This window comes from Camelus ferus, chromosome 6, assembly GCF_009834535.1.
Source record: "Camelus ferus isolate YT-003-E chromosome 6, BCGSAC_Cfer_1.0, whole genome shotgun sequence".
Classification (NCBI taxonomy): Eukaryota; Metazoa; Chordata; class Mammalia; order Artiodactyla; family Camelidae; genus Camelus; species Camelus ferus.
In genome coordinates this window covers 71,177,887-71,202,175 of record NC_045701.1, presented here as the reverse complement: position 1 = coordinate 71,202,175, position 24,289 = coordinate 71,177,887, and the positions used below count along the sequence as shown (strand labels likewise).

At 43.1% G+C, this 24,289-nt stretch overlaps 1 protein-coding gene across 4 annotated transcripts in view; it reads right to left on the bottom strand.

Moving 5' to 3' along the window:
- The window catches only part of IFT43 (intraflagellar transport 43), an 87,530-nt gene that overhangs the window by 47,027 nt on the left and 16,214 nt on the right, over positions 1 to 24,289 (bottom strand). For all 4 annotated transcript variants that reach the window (XR_004320856.1, XR_004320855.1, XR_004320854.1 and 1 more), the window contains exon 3: positions 10,184 to 10,248. Coding sequence is in view for 1 of the 4 variants with exons in the window: in XM_006184460.3 (XP_006184522.1) it covers positions 10,184 to 10,248 (65 nt within the window). In the remaining 3 variants the exon portion in view is untranslated. The remainder of the gene's footprint in view (positions 1 to 10,183; positions 10,249 to 24,289) is intronic.

The following is a 24,289-nucleotide window of genomic DNA, read 5'->3' as shown; positions in this document are numbered from 1 at the left end:
TCCTCCATACCTGACAGCTACCACGACAATTGTCTGAAGACAAGAAAGGTATGAGGGTACAATGAGCTCAACATATCACATATTTTTCCCTACTTTAGTGAGGATACTTATTTTTCACTAGCTGTTTCAATGTACACGGTGCGGGCATTATTGATTTCATTTTCAGATCCTAATGAATGTAAATGATTTACAGCGATAAACAACATAAATTCCAATTTTATAAAAACAAGCAAACACACACACAAACAAAAAACCCCTGTGAGTTCTCTAAGTTCATTAAAGTAAAAATGTATCTCGATCTTCCTCTGCCATCTTTCTGTCCAGGCTTTCTGTCCATCTCAAGAGCAAAGCAAGAATTTTCTCTCAGGGAACCCACATAGAACAAACAAATGTGTATGTTAAAAAGATATGTTGTAGGTCGGCCCTGAAACCACTTTTTCTGAATCTGTCATGTCTTGGAAGCCACGTGGAAGAAAAGCATACACTTTGGTGGAAGCAAGGATGATAAAGCTGAGACAGAAGTTCAAGCCAGGGGCTCTCATGGGCATCTCCAAAAGCCACAGAAACAGGGACGTGGTGCCCAAGCCCTGGGCACAGCTGTTGGAGATGGATGTACAATAAACCAACTAAGACCTTCCCTTCTCAACCATCTCACGTGCAGCCGCCTCACCTGATTTCACCCAATATTGGACACTCATCTCTGATGCCTGACCCATCTCGCTGAGAACCAAGTAACTGTTCACCTGTTACGCCCAGGACTCCCGCCATGTATACTGATTCTGGGTTCTTTGTGACTCAGGGCAGCATGTGGAAAATAAATGCTCAATACTTCTAAACAAAATTGTATTTATTGATGAAAATCTGAGAGCCAAGGACTCAGAGATACCTAGTCCCTTTTTAATCATGGGAGATCTGTAAGAAATGTCCAAAATTCACTCAATGATCAGATACATTCTGAGTACCTATATATACCAACCCCTACAGACCCAGATGCAAACAATGTAGACAAAAATCTCTTGCAAAGTAACTATTTACTAGTTGAGTAATGTAAATGCAAAGGCTGTTGCAGCTCCAAAATAGTTTAGTAAAAAATAAAAACAAAAAACCTGAGAATGAGGGAAGAGCCCCATGCAGTAAACATTAACGATGGGAAGGCTGTATGTTGAACTACTCTCCCAACTTTTTTCTAAGTTTGAAATTAAAAAAAAAAAACTGGAGGGGGTTAAAGACAGGATTACAGGTACAATAAATTGAATTTTCAGGCAACCAAATAGTTGATGAGAGAAAGTTCTTTATGAAAGAATTTTTGTTAATAAGTGAAAATTAGAGAATCATCATCTGATACCTTTTAATGAAATCATGTCAACAATCATCAGTGGCTGCTTGGACCACGACGTAGGATTTGGTTGTGAACGTAACATGGAGACCACACCGCTGAGCCCAAGGATCAATCACCCCTGAGCCCAAGGATCAATTAAAGTGGAGCCCCAGGAAACCTGTGCCTTCGGATGCAGCGCAGCAGGATGCCCACAGCACCATCTCCAAATCGTCCCTGCCAAAACGGTGAGTCAGTCTAACCATCAGGATCTAACTCCCAGCTTCACAGGGAACGTGGGGGCCAGAGGAACCAGCTAGACACCAAGACTAGTAAGCAATAGGCCAAGTCCAGAATGTGGGACACTCCACAGGACAAATTTCTCAAAAAAAAAAAAAAATCAATGGCATCGGAGGGAAAAGAGGTGGGTGGGGAATGCTGCAGAGTGAAAGAGACTAAGGACACCTAATGATTAAATACAGGTGAGGACCTTGATTCGCCCTTTTCACAATCAACTATAAAAAGACATCTTTGAGACAATGGAAGCAACTGAATATGATCCGGGTATCAGATGACATGAAGGAATCATTATTAACTTTGATAGGCATGATAATGGAATGACGGCTAATAAACAAAAACAGTCCCTATTAGTTAACAAAAATTACCTCCAGCAGGAGAGGGAGGAGGGAGGAGGGCGACCACATTTTTATACATTCTCAAGCTCCTCTACTCATCCTTGGCCTCGTAAAGGAGAAAGGGTTTTTCACATGCACAGGTAAACTTTCTTAAAATGAAGTAACTCTGCACCCCCCATCTTTTGGGGGTACTTAAAAATAACAAGTGAATGGAAATCTGGTGAGATTGCTTGAGGCTACTGGTGACAGTTCAGGGGCCTTGGCAGCTCTAAGCCTGGCCCAGCAGGTCCAAGGGCAGAGCACCCCCATCTGGGCACACCTGCACTCACAGGGCAGCACACAGCACCCCAGTGGGGAGGCTCCAGCTCAGCTACCCTCTGTGGCACCTTCCTAAGAAACTGACTTCTTCGGGGATGGACAGCCTGTAGCAAGGCTGGTTTAAGAGAAGAAAACATGTGTCTGCCACAGTGTTTACAGATCTAGGAGCCCCGCAGCTCTGTGAATTTTTGCCTTTCACACTCCTGTAGCCTAATAAGAATTAACTACTCGCCGCTAACAAGAAGGTAAGGAGACTCTGGTATGGCAATGACACAGAGGGGGAGGACAGAAGTCCTTTAGTATTCTTGGAACATCTCCGCCATTAAAAAAAAAAAAAAAAAAAAAAAGCAAGCGGGAAAGAGAGAAGGAGGAGGGAAGGGGGCAAGCTCAGGACCAGCACACGGCTGCTCTCCCGCCATCTTGATGTCCTTGACGCGTGCAGATGGTGTGGAAATGGCTGGCACCAGAACAGCCCAGGAGAAGGAATGAGCGGCCAATGGAGATTTATGTGAGGAGAGTGAGATGGACAAGGTAAAATTGTCAGGAGGAGTTGTTAGAAAGTAAAATATATTGTGACAATTCCACTCCTGCCGTTCATCAATAAACTGACAGATCATTTAGTGTCAATTAGGAGTGATAGATGGACAAGTCCCCATGATCCTGGGCCAAAATTAATGGCTGGGAGGGAGAGGGTGATTGAAAATGACGGCTGACATTGAGAGCAAAGTCCTGAAAGTCCCCAAGGGGCCATTACTTGCCTCATTCCCTTGCAGATCAATGCAGGGACAAACCCAAAAACAGATACTTTGAGACAAAACTTAATCAGACTACCTTTCCTTCCCAAGTCTGGCTGACCCTCGTTCAGCTCTGTTCCCCACGGCCAAGTAAGTGACCCACCGACTACAACCTCGGGCAACTTCAGAGCCAAGGACATCCAGGCTGTATGGTGGGATCTCTGGCATAGGTATGGCTGTGATGCCAGGAGAGGGGACAGGTAGTGATGCAGGTACCTGGCAATTCTGAATACAGCCCTTTCCTGTGGCTCATGGGTGAGTGTCTGAGTTCCAGCAGCCAACATCTCTAGCCAGTGAGGTGGGTGACACACTGCAGTCTGTCTTGGGCATTGTTGTGCAAACAAACAAAGGTGTCCCAGAAACTCACATCCCCTGGCTGTGGGCTCCTCCGTGAGATCAGTAAACAGCCCTCCTACTCTCCCACTGGCAACATCGTAGCCATAGACCTCTGTGAGCCTCATTTTTCTCCTCCCTCCCTTGTACAGGGGTCCCTACCTTAGAAACTAGAACCTACCCAATAGGGTTGGTGTAATTCACATATAAGGTGTAGCTATGGATGGAATGTTTGTGGTCCCCCAAATTCACATGTTGAAACCTCAATCCCCAATATGATGGTGTTTGAAGGTAGGGTCTTTGGGAACTAGTTAGCGTTAGATGAGGTCATGAGTGGGGAGCTCCTGTGATGAGATTAGTGCCCTTATAAAATGAGGAAGGCACATAAGAACTCTCTCTCCGTGTGTACGCACCAAGGAAGGCCAGGTGAACCCAGCCATGCTGACTCCTCGATCTCCAACTTCCAGCCTCCAGAACCTGTGAGAAATAAATGTTTGTTGTTTAAACCACCCCATCTATGGTATTGTTACAGCAGCCTGAACTGACTGAGACAATACCATTATTATCACATCTCAAAAGAATTTAAGGTGAGGACGCTATTTTTTAGTGTGAATTCTCCGCTCTAACCAGACTGACGGTACAGTTACTGCTCCCCATCCCCAACACTCATGCCTACAGCAATCCTTGAACAAAATCTCTCCTCATGATCCTCTCTGCCCATCAGAATTCCCCCAGCCTGAGCCCTATCTCCTCAGCCGGGGGCCCCCTGAACACTGTGATTCCTCTCTCCTCTGACGTCACATCACCAGGGTTGGCCACTCCACTAGTTTCTCACGAAATGCTCTTTCTGCCAGTTCCTGACTTTTGTGAATGACAACGCCTCATCTCCCCAGTTGGAATCCAAGCCCATGTAGGGCAGGGAGCACACTTACACCCTGGACTCCGTGGGGCGCCCAGCAAACAGCAGGAGCTCACGTTGTGCAGCCTTCACAGGGCAGACCCTCCGTGCAGCCCAATAATCACCTGCTAATCACCCCTTTTCCTCTTTCTGTTTCCAATCTGTTCTGCTTGCCTCCTATGCTCCAACAAGCTCAACAGTCAATCTGCCTTTCTACTTCGAAAAAAGAAGATCAAAAAGGAGCCCAATTCAAAGTGCAATCCCCCCAATTCCCCCCTCTCCGCCGCCTTTCTTGGTAACTTATCCGGCCCCTCCCAGCTCCCTCCTGTCCTGGAGGGAAACTGTCCCTGCCTCTTCCTGTCCAAGGTTGAACAGTCTCTCTTGGAAGGTCTGACCCTTTCCCATCAGGATCCTACTCCTTCAAACCCCCTCATTTCATCTGTAATCAGGTATCACACACATGAGTCTTCAGCAGATCCGCCCCTCCTCCAAACACTGCCCCGTGGCTTTCCTTTCCTTCAAATCGCGGTCCCCAGGTTCCTTACTTTCACCTTCTTCAACCTGCTGAATCGGGCCTCTGCCCCGACACAGATCACTGTGATCGCTTTCTCAAAGGCCCGTAATAACCTCCGAACAGCCAAATCCAAGGCTCTGTCCCATCTTCTAGTTGTATAGATGACTCAAATTGCACCTCTTCTTTGACCTCTCTCCTAGGCTCCCACACTGGAAACTATCTACGGGGACCACCGCCGGCCCCACGTCAGGCCTCTCCTCCTGCCCTCCCTATCTGACGGCACCACCGCCCGACCAGTCATGGAAGCCAGGCGCCCTGCAGCGACCCTCTGCTTCCCCCTCTGCCCTGCATCCAACCAACGGCACTTCTGTTAACGTGACCTCCAGAATGTCTTCAGCCTCCTCTCCTGTCAGCACTCACGCCGCTGCCCCAGCTTAGCTGCCGGGGCCCTTCATGGAGAGCAGCGTCTCCCCAGGAGGCCTTCCGGCCTTCCAGATCTCCACTTTCCACATGAAAAGCATAAGAGAGCAACCAAAAGTACTGATCTGCTCATACATTTATTCAATAAATAGTCACTGAGGGCTTATTTTGGACTGGCCCTGGCTGAGTACTGGGGGTATAGTAACAGGAGTGTGTCTCCCATTACAGAGCTGACGTCACAGTAGTGAGAAAAAGACAATGTGTGTGTATGTGTGCATATATGACTACATGCCAGCTGGTGACACATGACAGCAGGAGATGAGGGACACAGAGTGACGAGGGTGCTACTTTATACAGAGTGAGGTCAGGTAAAGCCAGGTAAGCCATGTTAAAGACTGTGGGGTTTACTTTGGAGGGGAATTGCCACTGGAGGGTTCTAAGCAGACAAAAATGCAGAGATGTCACCTACGTCTTAAATAGGTCACTCTGGCTCTGCAGAGATGAGGCTGAGGGAGGCAAGGGTGAACGGGAAGACCAGTCAGGAGGTCCTGCTCAAGTCAATGCTGGACAGGATGGTGGATGCGGCACAGGCAGTGTGCACACAGATGCGTTTCAGCCATAGACGGAACACAGTTTACTGACAGATGGAGGAGTCCGGGAAAAGTTCAGAGTCTGAGTGACAGGGAAGATGGAGCCCATTTATGGAGACGTGAGGGGACTGCAGGAGGTGCAGGCTAGGGCACAGGGTGGAAAGGGTGGAAATTAAGATGACCAATTAGGACGTATTAGGATTGAATGACATATTCAAGCAGAAAGGTGGTGTGGACAGCTAGATGCTCAGGGGAAGGACTGGGCGGGAGATACAACCTGGAGTCATCAGCGTGTAGGTGATAAAAAAACGCCCGAGACTGGACTGAGATCACATCAAGAGTGAGCATCCGTGGAGAGGAGAGGAGGCTGGAGGCTGCGCCCCGAGCATGTCACCATTCAGGTGGTCAGGACTACACCGCAGATGGAGGAGGCGACCAAGGGAATCCCTTGAAAGGTAACACAGGAAATGGAAAAGCATCTCCCTCACAGGGGAAAATGACCTGATCTGGAAAAAACTTTAATATAGTCATTGAGGAATTAACACCTGAGATCCTCTTTTTCTCTCTAAGAAGCAGATATAGGATTTATCTTATTTCCATATTTCAAAATAAATTCCAGGTAACAAAAACATGAGAATCCTCTAATAACTTAGAATAATGGGGGTCCTCTATAAACCTCTCACCAGCCTATTTCAAAGTCATCTTCTCATTCCTGGTTAACATGAAAAAGCAGTGTTAAGTTCAGCAAAGGAACAGTGTGGTACTTAATGGTATATGAACAGACGGAAAGACCACTGGAATGGAATAACAAATCCAAAAGGAGACCCAGGTGCAAACACAGATGTAGACTACAGTGAAGGTAGCTTCTAAATTCACTGGGAGAAGATGGATCTTCAAATAAATGGTGCTCGGACAACAGCCATTTAGAAAAAAGATAAAACTGGATCCGTACATCATACCATACACTGGAATAAATTCCACATGGATCAGAGATCTAAATTTTTAGATGTAGATTTAGAGTGTGGTTGTGTTCCCAAAAAATGTGATCTATAAATACAGGTGGCTGTGCACTTATGGTCAACTAATCTATGATAAAAAAAAAAAAGGCAAGACTACACAATGGAGAAAAGACAGTCTCTTCAATAAGTGGTGCTGGGAAAACTGGACAGTTACATGTAAAAGAATGAAATTAGAACATTCTCTGACACCATATACAAAAATAAACTCAAAATGAATTAAAGACCTAAATGTAAAACCAGATACTGTAAAACTCCTAGAGGAAAACATAGGCAGAACACTCTTTGACATAAACCACAGCAATATTTTTTTTGGATCTGTCTCCTAAAGTAAAGGAAATAAAAGCAAAAATAAACAAATGGGACCTAATTAAGCTTAAAAGCTTTTGCACAGCAAAGGAAACAATAGAAAAAATGAAATGACAACCAACTGAATGGGAGAAAATATCTGCAAATGATATGACTGATAAGGGATTAATATCTACCATATATAAACAGCTCATACAACTCAATATCCAAAAATAAACAACCCAATTAAAAAATGGACAGAAGAACTGAACAGACATTTTTCCAAAGGGGAAATGCAGATGGCCAATTGGCACATGAAAAAAAGGCTCAAAATCGCTAATCAGATAAATGCCAATCAAAACCACAATGAAGTATCACCTCACATCTGCAAGGATGGCCATCATCAAAAAGAACACAAATAACAAATGCTGGCGACGATGTGGAGAAAAGGGAACCCTCATACACTGCTGGTGGGAATGTAAATTGGTACAGCCACTGTGGAAAACACTATGGAGATTTCTCAAAAAACTAAAAATAGAACTATCATATGACCTAGCAATCCCACTCCTGGGGATATAGCTGGGAAAAAAAACAGTAATTCAAAAAGATATATACACCCCAATGTTCATAGCAGCGTTATTTACAATTGCCAAGATATGGAAGCAACCTAAGTGCCTATCAACAGATGAATAGATAAAGAAGAATGGTATACACACACACACACACACACACACACACACACACACACACACACACACACACACACACACAATGGAATACTACTCAGCCACAAAAAAGAACAAAATTTTACCATTTGCAGCAACATGGATGCACTTGGAGGGCATTATGCTAAGTGAAATAAGTCAGAGAAAGACAAATACTGTATGATATCAGTATATATGGAAATCTAAAAAATACAACCAACTAGTGAATATAACAAAAAAGAAGCAGACTCACAGATATAGAGAACAGACTAGTGGTTACTAGGGGTGGGGTAGTGGGAAGTACAAACTACTGAGTGTAAGATAGACTCAAGGGTGTATTGTACAACACAGGGACTATAGCCAATATTTTGAAATAACTGTAAGTGGAAAGTAACCTTTAAAAATTGTATAAAAATAGGTAGCTGGTCTGTGAGCCTCAGTTTACTGAATCTGAACATAAAGAAACAAAGAAGGATGCATTTAAAATTTACATATACATGCTTATTTTTTGCAAAGAGAAGTACAGAAAGGATAAAGCAGAAACTAACAAAGAGGTAACCCATAGGAGATGGATGGGAATGAGGTATAAGGAATGAGGATGGGAGTGAGGTATGTCTGAGTATATCTTTCTACACCATTCTGATACAGTAAAAAGTACACAGTACCACCTGTTCTTGCCAAAAAACTTTAACCTCCAATCTAATCATGAGGAGTCAATCAGAGAAATTCAGAGTATAAGACATTCTACAAGACAACTGGCTTGGATTCCTCAAAAAAGTCAATGTATTGGATGGAGGTGTTGAGGGGAAGGGGAGTTGGAATTATTTTAGAGACTAAAAGAGACTAAAAAGAGACAGAACTACCAAACACAGTGTGTGAACTCTGATTGGACCCCTGGAACTATAAAAGACATTTTGGGGACAACTGGGAAAATTCAATCATTATGAAATTTCTTAGATGTGATAATCATACTGTGATTATTTGGAGAATGTCTTTACTCTTTAGAGATGCATGCTAGAGTATTTAGAGGTGAAATATCATGACAACTGCTTCTTGTTTTCAAACAATTCAGGGAAGGAAAAAAGCATCATGTGTGTGCGCGCTCATGTGTGTGTGTTTAGAGGTGGGGAGAGGAAAGGAGGAGGAAGGGGGGAAAACTGGAAAAAAATATTTTTGATAGTGCTATATTGAAGCAAATGCTGAAGGCAATTCTGAACAAAAGTAATCTCTATTCTTTAAGGAAAAGTAACTCCTTTCCTGAGTTTATCTTTAGTTAAACTTAATCAGTGGCCATCCCACTGGTGTAGTATACACACACACACACACACACACACACACACACACACACACAACATATACATATACATATATTTATATAAATATATACATATTTATGTTACATAAACGTATATACATAAATATACATTTTCATATATTACCTATAAATATATATATTTACACATATACACCTATGTATGTATATTTTGGTTTACCTTTCATCTAAGATTTAGTACAAGAGATTGAAGACCAAAATGATTTGTAATCCAGCAGTTATTAACAGGCAATTCCATTCTGTTTAGAAACTTACTTTAAGAAGAACACAGAATGTTATAATATGGATGAACTTTGAAAATATTATGCCAAGTGAAAGAAGCCAGTCATAAAGGACCACATAATATATGATTCTCTAAAAAAATGATAAAACTGAACTTATTGACAAAACAGAAAGAGACTCACAGACATAGAAAACAATCTTATGGTTACCAAAGGTGAAGAGGGGGAGGGATATATTAGGAGTTTGGGATTAACAGATACACACTACTGTATATAAAACAGATAAGCAACAAGAACCTACTATATAGCACAGGGAACTATATTAAATATCTTGTAATAATCTCTAATGGAAAAGAATCTGAAAAAGAATATATATATATATATATATATATGTATGTATATATATAACACTTTGCTATATACCTGAAATTAACACAACATTGTAAATCAACTATACTTCAATAAAATTTTTTAACAATATGATTCCATTTATATGAAATGTCCAGGATAGGCAAATCACAGAGACAGAAAACAGACTGGTGGTTGCCTAGGGCTGGGGAGGTTGGGGGGACACAGGCAGTGACTGCTAATGGGTATGAGGTTTCTTTAGGGGTGATAAAAACGTTCTAAAAGTGACTGTGGTGATGACAGCTCAACTCTGAATATACTGAGAATGACTGAACTGCACATCTCAAATGGCTGAATTGTAAGGTATACATATTACATCTCAATAAAGCTGTTAGGAAAAATAAAAGAACACAGGAACAAAGTGCTCCCTGCGCCCCCATGAGCTGCTGGACTCACTTGGAAGTCTTCATGGAATCATCTGCCCATCCTCCTTGCCGACGGGGTAGTTTGGGAGGGGGAGCCTGCAACGAAAGAGAAGCCAACAAAACAGTCACTCAACATCAGCATTCGATCAAACAGTGGCTGAGATTAAGGTCACCAAAGCCAACCTTCAACCTGTCAAAATCTTCTGAATAAAAATACAGTCTGATGAACATCTGGGTACTCTCAGACCCTCCTGGAGGGCAGTTTGGTACCGTCCACTGAAAGCCTTAGAAATGCTCATGATTTTTGAGCCAGCAATTCTAATCCTAGGAATTTATCCCAAGGAAATAATCAGAGAGAAACATAATGTCATTTTTGAATAGTGAGTAACTGGAAATAACCAAAGTGGATAGCAATAAGGGATTAAGTAAATCATGGAATACATATGTGAAAATACTATGCAATAATGAAAAACTATGTTAAAAGAGAATACTTGATATAAGAAAGCTCAATATACATTAACTTTTTAAAACACTGTCGCAAAACAGTATGCATAGGCTTCTGATTTTGTGAGATTATTAATATATCACATCTAGTGTTAATTAGTGGTAAGTACATGAATGAGAGGCAATCCAGTGATAGAATTATGGCAATTTCTTTTTCCTTCTTTATGCTGTTGTGCATTTTCTAGTTCTTTTTACAGTCAACTTACATTACTTTTATAAACAGAAAAGTAATAAAATAAAAACAGAAGAGAGAGGCTTGCTTAAAAGATACAAACCGAATTGGTGAGTTAAAAATCAGCTCAAGTTATTTGTGCAGGAAGCATTCACTTGTAATGGATACATCCAGAAACCCAAGTGCAAGCAAAGGAAACTATAAACAAAATGAAAAGATAACCCACGGAACGGTAGAAAATATTTGCAAACGATGTGACTGACAAGGACTTAATTTCCAGAATATACAAATAGCACATACAACTCAAAAACAAAGAAAACAAACAACCCAATCCACAAGTGGACAGAAGACCTAAATATTTCTCCAATGAAGACACATTTCCTATTCTGAATTACCTCGCATTCATCTAGGGCTGTTTTTTGAAGTACCAACTTTCTTTTTCCAAGAATATCACATAATCGTAACTGTTGTTCTCAGTCTGAGGAGATCCTTAGATAAATGGACTAAAACACAGGTTGGCAAACTTTTTCTACAAAGGGCTAGGTGGTAAACATTCTTAATTTTGCAACTACTCACCTCTGATGCTGCAGGGCAATAAACAGCCACAAGAAATAAACACCTGGGTGTAGTGTATTCCAATAAAACTCTACAAAAACAAGCAGCGGGCCAGATTTGGCGGGAAGTATGTGGTCTGCAGACTCCTGGGCTAAAATCACTGCGATGTCCTTTGAATCTGTTGCTTAAAACTTAACTTGCAGTTTTTTAAGAAAACATTCCTACAACATGCCGAAATACCTTTTAACTTTTAATATTTTTATTTTACACCAAGATACGTTTCCTTTCCTGCTTCTCCGGTAGCACCCCAGCCTGCCAAGGACGTGCTCTGTCTAGATACCATACTGGACCTTTCTGCGGGGTGAGGAAAAACCTGCTGGAAAGGCCTGATGGAAAAGCAGCCAAGTCCTGGAAAGCCTGCATCCAACTTAGCTCCTGGGAAGCCTAAATAATACTTTAGAGAAAAGAAACTTGAGCTTTCTACACTAGAGGCAGGTAATGGAGCTATTCGGGGGCTCCCAACGTCTCAGACATGACAAAAACATACGAGAAAACGAGCTACTGCTTGTCACTCCCAAGGTGGGGTTCAAATAAGATGTGCTAAGAGACCCCCACCATCAATGCCCAGTCCACACATCCTTTATTGGTGTCCCGGCCACCCACACTCACCTGTCCCCAGGCTGGATGGGGAAGCCTTACATCCCATGACCCCTCTTCCCTTGGACACAGTTGACTGAACCAGGGGTGCAAGAGTCTGACCTAGTCAGAATTAATTGAGTTCTCTGTCTCTGGAATCTGGAATTGAAGCCCAGAGGTTAGGCCTTTCAGACAGCACTGAGTGTTGGAACTATAAGGACCAGCTGGAATCAGAATAACTCCAAACTTCTATGAGCCAAAGTTGTATATAAGCTGAGCCCAAGAACTTTGTCTCTTGACAAGCTCTTACCGTGAGTAAGGCACTGCAAATGTACAAGAGAACGGAACTGAACCATATCAGGCCACCTCCAGGATGTTTTCAACCAATCTGGCCCACTGCTGTCTTCCCTAGGATTTTGCAGACAACATGCCATTTTTCTTTATCTGAGAATAGGACCATCGTGTGACAATGTGCATTCCTGAACCTGGAGGTCATAAACTAGTAACCGCATGTTTGGTTTGGCCATAGTGTGGTTTTTGTCTGTTTTTATCTAAACTACCATTTAAAAAATTGTTAAGATTTCCACACAAAACAGTAGTTTCCGGCTTCTCTTGGAAAACTGGAAGCTCCAGTAATGCTGGGCAAAGTAGCAACTGCCCTCTGGAGACTGGACAAGTGCCTTCCAGTTTGCCGCAGTCCCTACCCACCCTTTCTGTCTCCTCCCTGCTGAAGTCAAGGGCCGGCTGACATCTATTATGACTGCAACTGTGCTGTTGTTTCTCCTCCAGGACAGAATCCTCTCTCGGTTCCCATGTCTACTGGTAGGGGAAAATGAAAGCTATGTCGGGTGTTTTGAGAAAAATGGGAACAAGCATGTTCTGGGCTGGCAGTGTGATCTTTTCCTAAGTCAGTGTGCATACTGCAGAGGTGCCTGAGTCTTATCCCCAGACCTACGTCATTCACCGAGGCTCCCAGCCTGGCCCCTGTGGGCATCTGGGTGTGTGGCCCTAAACTGGATTCCCAGAGCTGGGGTCCCGTGCTCTTTGCTCTGGGTGTCAAGAAGGACAGAATGAACCCAAGTGAAATCCACAGTGCCACAGTGTCAGGAGGCCCAGGTCTACTTGGCGCCTCCCACTGAGCATCCACAGGAAGAAGGGAAGGGGCCTGGTGGCCTTGGCAAGTTCCTCAACCTCTGTCTCCTGATGCACCTGTTTTCTGCCCATGCGTGTGGGTGACAATGGGGACAGGAGGAGCAGAGGCTGAACTGGGGAGGGACTGTGAGAGGTCAGGCAGCACGGAAAAGGAACATATGTAACATAAACCTGGTGAAAACGCACTCCTTAGAGTAACCGCTAAACAGCTGCGGGATGACATTAATGACTATACAGTAAGGCTTAGAGCAGTGCCTGGCACTAATAAGAACTACAGCTTTACTGTTACCATCATCATCATTACTAATGTCAATACATGACAGGGCAGACCACGTGTAATAAAATCTACTAAACCATTTGGGGAAAGGCAGGGAAAAAGACTCCTCTGAGTCTGGTCTGAGCTGTCGCTTTAACTACTAATGCATCATATGGTTAATAAAGTTTCTTAAGATTCTAGGACTCCAGATGACCTGCTTTATCTTCTTCAACCACAAACTCCAGGAAGTCAGAGTTGTCGGGAGGATGAGTGAGAATCCTTCCTACCTAGAGGTGACCCAAAGACATGTTTTCTCGCGTGTTCTTTCCATTATGGAAAAGTACCAGCTGCTGAATTCGGAGAGCACCTTCAAAACAGAAGGATCACCGCATGAGAGCCCCCTCCGCAGCCAGAAGAAGTGAACAACTAGTCCCCAAATCAAAGGGGCTTTTGCACAAATGACTAGAGACTTCAGGAGTTGACATAACATAAAAAACTGTGTAAGCTGATTTTCCTCAAGATCACCTGGGAGAGGAAGAGTTACGAAGAACTTCTCTGCACAAAATGGGGTAGGGTTATAGTCACCTTCCCTGCTCCCCACTGGGAGTCTTGGCCGACTTCAGGAGAGAACACGAGGAGGCTGGGAGAGGGGGGCAGGCAGAACTTAGCTCTTTGCAAGGCAGGGCCTGGGCATTTAGTGGGATGTGGTCTCTCTTGATGGGGAATCCTTATGTTCATGATTTAGTACTCTGAGACCAAGGATAAGAAATTCTTTTTTTGGTAAATACTCCCTACCATGAGTCTGGTTATGGCCACACATGAATACCCTGTCTCCATGAGACTGACGCGATTAACAAGTATTACCAAGTTATAAAGGCTCCTCCCCAGAATTCAACTTTGCTCCTATGTGGAGATCTAGGCACTATCCTATACACAACAGGCGAGTTAGAAAAAGCAGAGGATATCATTCCTGTCTTCAAATGATACCCCAGTCCAATGGGGCCGGAAAGAGGCAGAATTCAGGGTGTATCAGGTGCACACGAAATCTATGATTAGACATGAGGCTTAATCTGAAACTTAAAAGGCCACATTAGAGATGGGAGATGGGCATCAGGGATGAAGCTTCCGAGAGCCCTTCTAGGGAGGCATGCAGGGTCCAAAGGTGAAGCTGAGAAATCCCTCAGCCATGGGTTAGTTCCATAAAATTTTGCAGTGTTCTTGCCACCTTTGGTAGTTTTTATTGCGTCATATTCTCCTGGGGCATCATTCAGACAGTGCTCTGACAAGCACGCGTAAGCTTCCAAGACATGACTGGAGCTACACAGAACTGTACCAACTTGGGAAGTTCTGAGGACAAGCAGACTGACAAGGAGACTTTACAGAGTAAGTGGGGCTTGCCCTGGATTGGAAAGGTAAGCAGAAATGAAAGGGAAAGCATTCCAGAAGCAGCCAGATACAAGGTGCAGTGATACCAGGATAGCACATGACACTCGGGCTGCAGCAAATGCTGTTTGTTCACTGATAACTGCATTGGCAGGGGGTCCAAGGTCCTCAGCACTTGTTACTCTACAATGCAGGCTGGAAGTGAAAGTAGGTGCAACCTGATCATAAGGGAGTAGCTAACAGCAATTAGGTGCAAACGATCTGTTTAAAACGTAAGTGGGTGGCTGGCTTTTAGCAATGTGATTTAAAAGGCCTGATGGGTTCTTCTGCATCAACAGTCCAGCAGCCCCTGAATGCCCAGCTGCTCTCCCCAAGAGCTGTGACGACATCACCTAGCCCCAAGTTCACACTACTTCAAAAGGAGCCCCGTGGCTCTCTCCCCAGGGCAATCTGAAACGCGGGCCACACTCTAGACCAAGACACTATTGTTGCTCCTTTTAGGACCAGCTGCCAGTACTGCTGTGCTCTCTCTGCCCCTGGTGGCAGATCAGATGCTGGGGGACTCGGGGAGCCTGAATGCCCTCCCCAGCTCACTGTCAGAGCCCAGTCCTCACAGGGAGTGGTGAGAAGCTATCACCCCTCAGTACAGACCCCTCCATCTGGGTGAGGGCCCCTCCCTCTCCGCCCACCAGGTCTGGATAGGAGACACAGATGTATGATTTATTATTTCTCAGATCTTGTGTGTCTGAGCTGTCTGTGTAATGGCCTGGGCATTTAAAGAGGAAGGGATTTATTTTTGCTCTATCCTCGAAATTAGAAACTTAATTTAAGACAGTTGTGGCATTTTTTTTTTCCCAGAGCCCACCAACTCCAGAATCCTCCTTGGCCAAGCACTTGGGAAGACATTACCATCTGTCTGAGTTATGACTTTGGAAGAAATCTGTTTCCTATGTTAGGAAGGAGGGGATAAAAAAAAAAAAAAAAGAAAAACTGGATAGGTGAGACAGAGTAGAGCTCAAATGAACTTAAAAGCCGGAAAGAAGAGAGGACCCAGACCTAGGATTCAAAAGTCCTGGTTTATTCTTTAAATTGCTCTGCTTCTGAAATTCAGAGGCACAGCCCCAAGACATCTGCTGGGAAAATGATTTCCAACTTTGGCAGACTTACTGCCAGGTAACGATACCCAAACTTGCTTTTAAATAAAAAAAAGAGAGAGAGAGAGTCTTAAAACATGCAACACCAGGAGGGACAGAAATAGGACTGAGTGACGGTAGCCCTTCAGCAGTGCATCCCTCGTGTTCTCTCTTAAAAGCTGGAGTCACGTCTCCGAGTGTGGGAAACAAGCACAGCCTGCCGGGGCTGCCGCCTGATGGACGGAGGGGGCAGGACCCCGCATAGCTCCTGGAGAGAAGCAAAAATGTGCTCCCTCCAAAAATAAACAGGGGCAGGAATGACTGCGAGTAAAGAGTTGGAAGCACGTGACTGGTGGTTGCGGTCCTGAAATACCAGCTTTCTACAAGGAGCCGATGAGAGGCAGAGAGCAGGAAATTCAGGAAACGGCCGCTTTATATGGTCTCATCCGAATGGGCCAGGATTCAACTAACTGGAATTACCAAGTCAGAGAGAGCCTTTAGGGCTAGACTTGTTTCTGATCTTTATATGGTTCCCCCAGATTCTTAAGATGCCGAAATAGAAAAGACACTGCAGTGCCAAAAAAGGAGCCTTTCGAGTTTAGAAACTTCTCACACACTCTCAAAAGTCCTGGAGAAACCCCACAATGTGAATCAGTCCAAAATCCAAACTGCAGCCTGCTTCAAAAAGCCAGTCCAAACACACACACGAATTTCTAACAGAAAAGACATTCAGTTAAGCAAGGTTCATTGCTCACCTCACATCTACCCATCTTCTAGCTTCTAGGGGCAATACACCTCTTATGTCCAACCCTCAATTACTGGCTAAAAACAAACTTCCTTTCCTTTCTCCAGCCACCTGAGAGAGGATGCAGGAAAGTCGCTCTTACCTGCTTGATGAGAGAGAAGACTAACACTTATTTACACGTGCATACGCTGCAGGGGCTGGCGTTTGTTCCTCAAATCTGTCCACCACGCACAGTTCCATCTCTGCCAACTTCTTCCTCCAGCCTCAACCCTGGGTCTGACAACTAATTCATCACAGACCTTTCCCCTCATGGATTTAAGGTCGTGGCAGGTAATAGACCATCAAAGCTTATAACTGAACCCCTATGAGTAAATATAGCCCTTTCAAGCTGAAATGGATATAACAAAATGCAAAATCTATTTTAAGTATAACAAAAGAAAACTGATCATCAATAGATGCTAAAGCTATTAGGTAGAAGATTGATTGACAGGGAACCAGACATTCCCCTGGCACCAGGGACTCGCCCCACACGACAGGCCAAGTGTGAGGGAGAAAATGTTCTTCAACAACAGAGATATCTATCACCACCCTAACCTAGTGATCAAACTTAGCACGTGAACAGTGGGGACATGACATGCTGATACTGAAGCACACGGTGCCACCCAGGAAAAATGACTGCCACAGACATTCAGCTGGAATCTAATCCAGCCCTCCAACCTGATTTCTAGCTTACTGCAAAGCAGGTAAGAAGTTCAGTGACAGCAGGAAGAAAGAATCAGAAAAATCCAGCACAAGGGAAACGCCAAGAATAAATGGCCCAAACTCTTCAAAAAGTTAACACCATTAAAAAGGCGAAGGTAGTGGGTAGAGGACTGTTCCAAACTAAAAAAGACTTAAAAGAGAGAAACTTAGTGGAGTGGTTCTTGATTGAATCATGGTTTGAAAAAAAAGCTGTAAAAGACATTCTGAAAAAAATTGGGGGAAATAAATACTTTTTTAATTGAAGTACAGTCAGCTTACAATGTTGTGTCGATTTCTGGTGTACAGCACAATGTTTCAGTCATACATGTACATATGTGTATTTGGTTTCATAGCCTTTTTCATTAGAGGTTACTACAAGATACTGAATATAGTTCCCTAGACGATATTACATTGCTTCTAATCTGGGTTCTAGTCCTGAATCTACCACTAACTGGTTTCATCATTCTGGATTTTAGCTCATAGTAGAGGTGATTCCTCCCAGTTCTACAATTTTGTGATTCTTTGAGTCTATGAATTGTATTTTCAATTCAGGGAGAGGGTGTCTAGGCAAAAAGATGTAAATGATGACATGGAATGTTTACCATCAATTGGAACCTGTAGGAAGGGGATGGGGATGAAAAAAGAGAGGACAAGGCTACAGAAAGAAATGAGAATATATAAACACAAAGGCTTGATTAATGGTGAATAAGCCAACCTAGGAAATGAGAAAGAACTTATTAACTAAGTATAGCTAATAGTTATAATAGCAGCCATCACTTATCGAGTGTTTACTATACGCCAAAGCTTTAGGAGGGTTACTTTGCAGAACCCCCACGAACCAGTGAAGTGTCCACTACTACATAACAAGTTTACCTATTAGGATACTGAGATTAACTCACCTAAAATCATCCTACTGGTAAGAAATGGAGCAAGGATTCACATCCAGTTTGGTTTCTGATACCAAAGCTTTGCACTGTGGATATATCATGAAATATTTCAAGCCAGAACAGGCTTGAAAGGACACAGCAGCTACAGAAAGAATCTGTCTGGGCTGAAACAAAGTGCCCAAGAACAAGAGAGACTAGACTGATGACAAGGATAAGACCTGGGAAGACCAAACTAGAAGGACCATCTCCTTCATTTATCTTACGGGTACAAAGTACAGTCAACCCTTGAACTACACAGGTTTGAACTGCACAGGTCCACTTATATGCAGATTTTTTTTTCAGTAAATCCAGTACTTCATGATCCATGGTTGGTGGAATCCATGGAAGAGGAACCACAGATACGAAGGGTCAACTATGGGACTTGAGCATCTGCAGATTTTAGTATCCACAAGGGGTCCTGGAACCAATCCCCTGTGGATAATGCAGCACAACTGTAATCTGTATCTACTGATAACACAAATATGTCCAGTGAGACAGGAGAACCAGCAAGAGGCTTGGTCTAACCCTTACCTCTAGTGAGGCAAGCTGAGGGGAGGGTTAACGGTAAAGTCGGGATTAAAAAGTGATATTGAGGTGGGAAGCCCCATAAAAAGACCAGCAGGACCCCTAGGCAGGGCCACTACTCTCCTGCCAGCACCATCCAGTTCCCTGGCCCAGAGGCGCTCTCTCACTTTTTGCCTCTGAAATGGCTTACTTACCCCTAAAATTCTATTGGTTCCCTGAGCTCACTCCTGATTGATTGTCTCATTCACTCCTGATTGGCTATTTCCTTCACTCCTGATTGGTCCATTTCTCTAATTCCTGATTGGCCCATTTGTAGTACTTCACGTGCATGGAGCTCATTCCTGATTGGTTATTTCTCTCAATTCTGATTGGTTCATTTCCCTCATTCCTGATTGGTTATTTCTCTCCCTCCTGATTGGTCCATTTCTACAAAGTTTGTTCCTAATTAGTCAACTTTTGTTACACCTTATTTGCATATGATGTTGCAAAGTGTAAACTGGCAGCCTATAAAAGCCTGTGTAAACCTACAGACGGGGTCCAGAGCTTGGAGTGTTAACTCCTCTGGGCCCGCTGGCATAATAAACCTGAGTTCTCCAACTCTCCGAGTGCTGCTTGATCGCTTGCCCGGATCCTGACTGCTGTCACAACTGAGCTGTAACACCGAGCTGTAACACATTTTTTCTGCAACAATATCAAAAATAAACTATAGCAGAGTCAGCACTGGGCCAAATTATGTTAGACTGAATTAAATAAAAATCTTTGTACTTAGAAAGTAGCTGTGTCATTACTGCAGGACACAGATATGCTCCTCAAACCAATACTGCAGTAGCTTTGAAGAATGAGTGACTGATAGTTGGCGGGGAAGTGGAGTTTGCCAGAAAGAAGTAAAGGGGGAAGCTATAGTTTCAAAGTTATAGTTTAACGGGGAGGGGAGGGAGGAGGAGAGGGAAAGGAGGGGCAGTCCTGGGCTCAGACTCTAGAGCTGTCACTTTCTAGCTATGTAGCCTTGGGCCAGCCACACCTTCACAAAGCCTCTTTTCCTCGTGCACAAAACGAAAATGGTCATGAGTCCTCTTACAGACCCGTTGTAAACATTGGAGGCAATTTCGGGCACAGAGTGGACATTTAGTAAGTGGTGGTGATAGTGGATACTATATTGTTTACTGGAAATGAACATAGTCATGAAATGTAGCCTTTGGAGGAATAAAAGCTTTAATGCTCAGGGTTGAGACAACAGGAAGTTGGGGGGGGGGTAAACACTGTATAACCTTTTATTTGGGACTGCCCTGCACAGTTTCACCCCCAGGGATCCAACTGTTACTTATTCCAGCTTCACTGAAGAGAGAGAATCCTTTAAAGTTGCCCGAACCAAGAGGAGGAAACCACAGTTCCTCCACTCACTGAGAAATAAATGTGACAGTAAGGACAACTACAGTGTCTGGCAATTTCTCTGTGGTGTCACACTTCCCCCAATATTCCCACATACCCTGTAATAAAAAGACCCATATCCCATATCTCAGTACAGAGTCATCAAACTGCCCACTTCAAATGACTCATGAGACAGGGCTGCCAGCAATTTGTTAAGAGGCTGATCTAGAGAGAACAGATTTCAGCCCCAAAAATCATTCTTAAAACTCATCCTGGATTTTCCTACCTTGGGTGGCATCCTCTTAATCTCAGTTATATCCCGCCGGGTCATCCGAAATCAGCTCTCTCGGGTCTACACCTCCCAGACACTTATAAAGAAATGCCCCGTTCCCCTATACTTTCTGCAGTTCAGCCAAAACAAACATTCCTTTCAACTTTCATCATAAATCAAAATCTATGTTTTTGTCATTCTCTTAACTCCTTTCAGTTTGTTAAAAAAAAAAACCCATCCGGCACGTGTGTAACCAGAAATACGCACAACGTTGAAGGTGTAAATGCCCAGCACTCCAAGAAGCAACCTGCCCCGGTACCTGTTACTTTGTACAAGCACAGTCTAGACTCGCTCCCTCAACCAAATCCAGAGTGGAATAACGTGGGGCAAGTGGAGAGCAAAGGAGCAATCTGTAACCTTGCTGCTTTAAGAAACCTGTTCTCTCCTAAGACAACTCAAGGGTGATGATGGAAAAGAAGTGGAGGGGGACCGGGAGAAGTATCAGCCCCCAGGCTGGTGGCCCCTGTCCATGAGATGTAGGTCAGAGAGAGGAACACCGGGATCCACCCACCCCGTTCACCACGCTGAGACGGCAGACGTCACAGGTCTTGTGCTGCAGCCCTTTATCCTGCCGTGGCTGCGGAGGTGAGAGGAGAAGATGCTCTAAGTAGAGAGCAAGGTCGTGGCTGGCAAGTCAGCACACACCTCACTATACCCTTCACAGCATTTCCAGTGTCCCCAGTAATCCTTAAAACATGGTTTTAAACTTCTAGAACTGTATTTCCTAAACTTCCAGATTTCATGGACAGCCAATACTTGGAAAAACGAGTTTTGTTTGGGGGAAGTGGGTGGTGGTGGTGGTGGGATGTGGTTGGCGGTACAGAGTTAACAGAGTTTTTAATTTTGTTAAGAATCTTAAAAAAAAAAAAACACCCACTATTCTTCCTCACCACCATTTCATTAAAGACGGGATCTTTTCAATCTCCCCAAAGTAGGAAGGACACAAACCAGAATAAAGAATGGTCTTTTAAACTGAATAAACTTGGTTTTGAAAAATGTACTACATGGTTCTTGGTTTTCTCATTTTGGTAAAAACGCCCCCCTAGGCCAGTATTAAAATGTGCTAGACTCTACCTCTTTTTCAGCGTTATCAGTCCAAGCCCAAGGTTGATTTCTCAGGCCCTCTTCCACCCTTTCTCAAACAAGAAAGGCTGAAGGCCATCCACTCCACTGCTCCCAGGTGACAATGGCCTTACACAAAAGGTATGGCCTGGGTACACTGAATCTGCACATTCTCCTGCTCAGCTTGAGGCTGCACAGAAGACCTCCTGCTTAGGATACAGCGCACTGCCGACCTCCTGAACTCTAGAAGCCTGTCTTTTTTTTTTTCCTTCCAGCTTTTATTGAGATGTAATTGATGTACAGCACTGTACAAGTTAAAGGTGTACAGCATAATGATTTGATTTATACACATCATGACGTGATTATCACAAGTTGAGGGGATACCATCTCACATAAGCACAAAATTACAGAAACATAAAAAATTTTGTTTTTCTTGTGATAAGAATTCTTAGGATTTACTCTCCTAACAACCTTAATATGTTACATACAGTGGAGTTAATTATATTTATCACGTGGTACATTAAATGCCTAGTACTTTCCTATCTTAGAACTGGAAGTTCACACCTTTTGACTGCCTTCATCCAACTCCCATTCCGCCCACTCCTGCCTCTGGAAACCACAAATCTGGTCTCTTTTTCTATGAGTTTGTTTTTGAAGTATTATGACTTAGATTAGTTCCTGTTACACAACATAGTGATTCGACATTTCTATACATTTTTAAATGATCACCATGGTAAGTCTACTTACCATTTGTCACCATACAAAGATATTACATAGTTATTGACTTCATTCCACACACTGTGCACTTCATTCCTTGATTATTTTGGAGTCGGAAGTTGGTACCTCAGTCTCCCTCACCTATTTATTTCCTCCTTCTCCACCGTCCCCTCTGGCAAATACCTGTTTGTTCTCTGTATCTATAGCTCTAGAGTCCTTTCTAGATTAACTTTTCAGAGTGCTCAGCACAGAACCTACAAGGATGAGCACTTACATATCCTGGTGACTGAATCCCAGGTCTCTGGGTCTCTTTCATGCCCATGATTCTGATCATGACCACCAAATCACCACTGACGTCAGAACACTTTCTGTCTCAATAGCTGATGTACCTGAATGCTCCTGTCAGTTATCCCAGGAGAAAATCGACAGTCTGTTTCTGCAACAACCAGTCTCATTCTCTTCTTGTCAACAGTACCACTTGAAGAAAACCACAGTGTATTCTGAACCAATTCAAAAGCAATTGGCAGGTTCTGGATCCAGTAATGGGGGAGCAGTTTATATTCAACTAACCTTCACACAGATGCCAAGTATAAACTCTGGACAAAATATATAAAACAACTATCTAAAGGCACTGGAGTATAAACAAAAGTAGTAGGGGAAACTGGAGGGGATTTGACCCTTGAAAGAAAAGAACTGCACTGGGTAAAAATCCATGTTTAAATGGATTTTCTCTTTGAGTGCATTCTCCAGTCTGGGCAGCAACTGAGCAACTAGAATTCAAGCAGAAGGCTGTAGTTTTATTGGTTTGACAAATTTGGGGCTGCCAGAGTCACTAAAAATGGGAGGGTGAAATCCTGGGAAGGAAGGAGCCCCAAATCTGCATATAAACACCCCCAAAACCTTTAGTAAATACCTGAACTGCACATGCATGGAGAAGACTCCAAGAAACCCAGTGAAAAGCAACTGCTAAAGGGCAAAAAAAAAAAAAAAAAAAAAAAAAAAAAAGCTGAGTGGAGATAAGATTCCAGCTGCTGCTCACTGTAGGGAAGACAGAGATGGGAATGTGAGTTCTACCAAGTTGGAGGTACTTGGTACACACCTTGGGTTTTCCACTGAAACCCCAGTAAAGCCACAGCTCAGGAGTAGAGACCATGTCCTTGAACAACAGGATTTTCTCTGGGACTAAAGACAAAACCAAAATAGACCTGACCTAGCAAAGCCTAAAACCAAGTCTTCATAAATTTAAGGTAATTTGTAAATAATTAAACTGCCTGCTTCAAAAAAAATCAACACTTTTCAAAGAAAGGTAACATAATGCAGAGTTTCAGCAGTGAATTATCCACAATGTCCTGCATATCAACAAAAATTATTAGACATGAGAAGAAACATGAAAACATGACCTATAGTCAAAAGCAAAAGCAATAAAAACTGACCCCAAGATGACTTAGATGGAATTAACAGATAAGTTTTAAAGCAGCTATTATAAATATGTTTAAGAACTTAAAAGCAAAGATGGTCACAATGAATGAACAAATGGGGAATCTAACAGAGAGACAGAAGCTACATTTAACAAATGGAAATTTAGAATTTTAAAATTCAGTAATGAACTTTTAAAAGTTTAGAAATGAAAAGTTCAGTTTGAAGACAGCAGAAGAAATAATCAGTGAGCCTTAAGACAGATCAACAGAAAATATCCAATTTGATGAACAAAAAGATAAAGGAAAGGGGAAAATTCACAATGCTTCAGGGACAAAAAACAGAGGACAAACCTATGGGACAATATCAAGCAGTCTAACATATCAGCAACTGGAGTCCCAGGAGCAGGGGGAGAGAAAATGGGGCAGAAAAAATATTAGAAAAATATTAGAAGTAAGTAATGGCCTAAAATTCCCAAATTTGCTGAGACATACTAACTTATTGACCTAAAAACC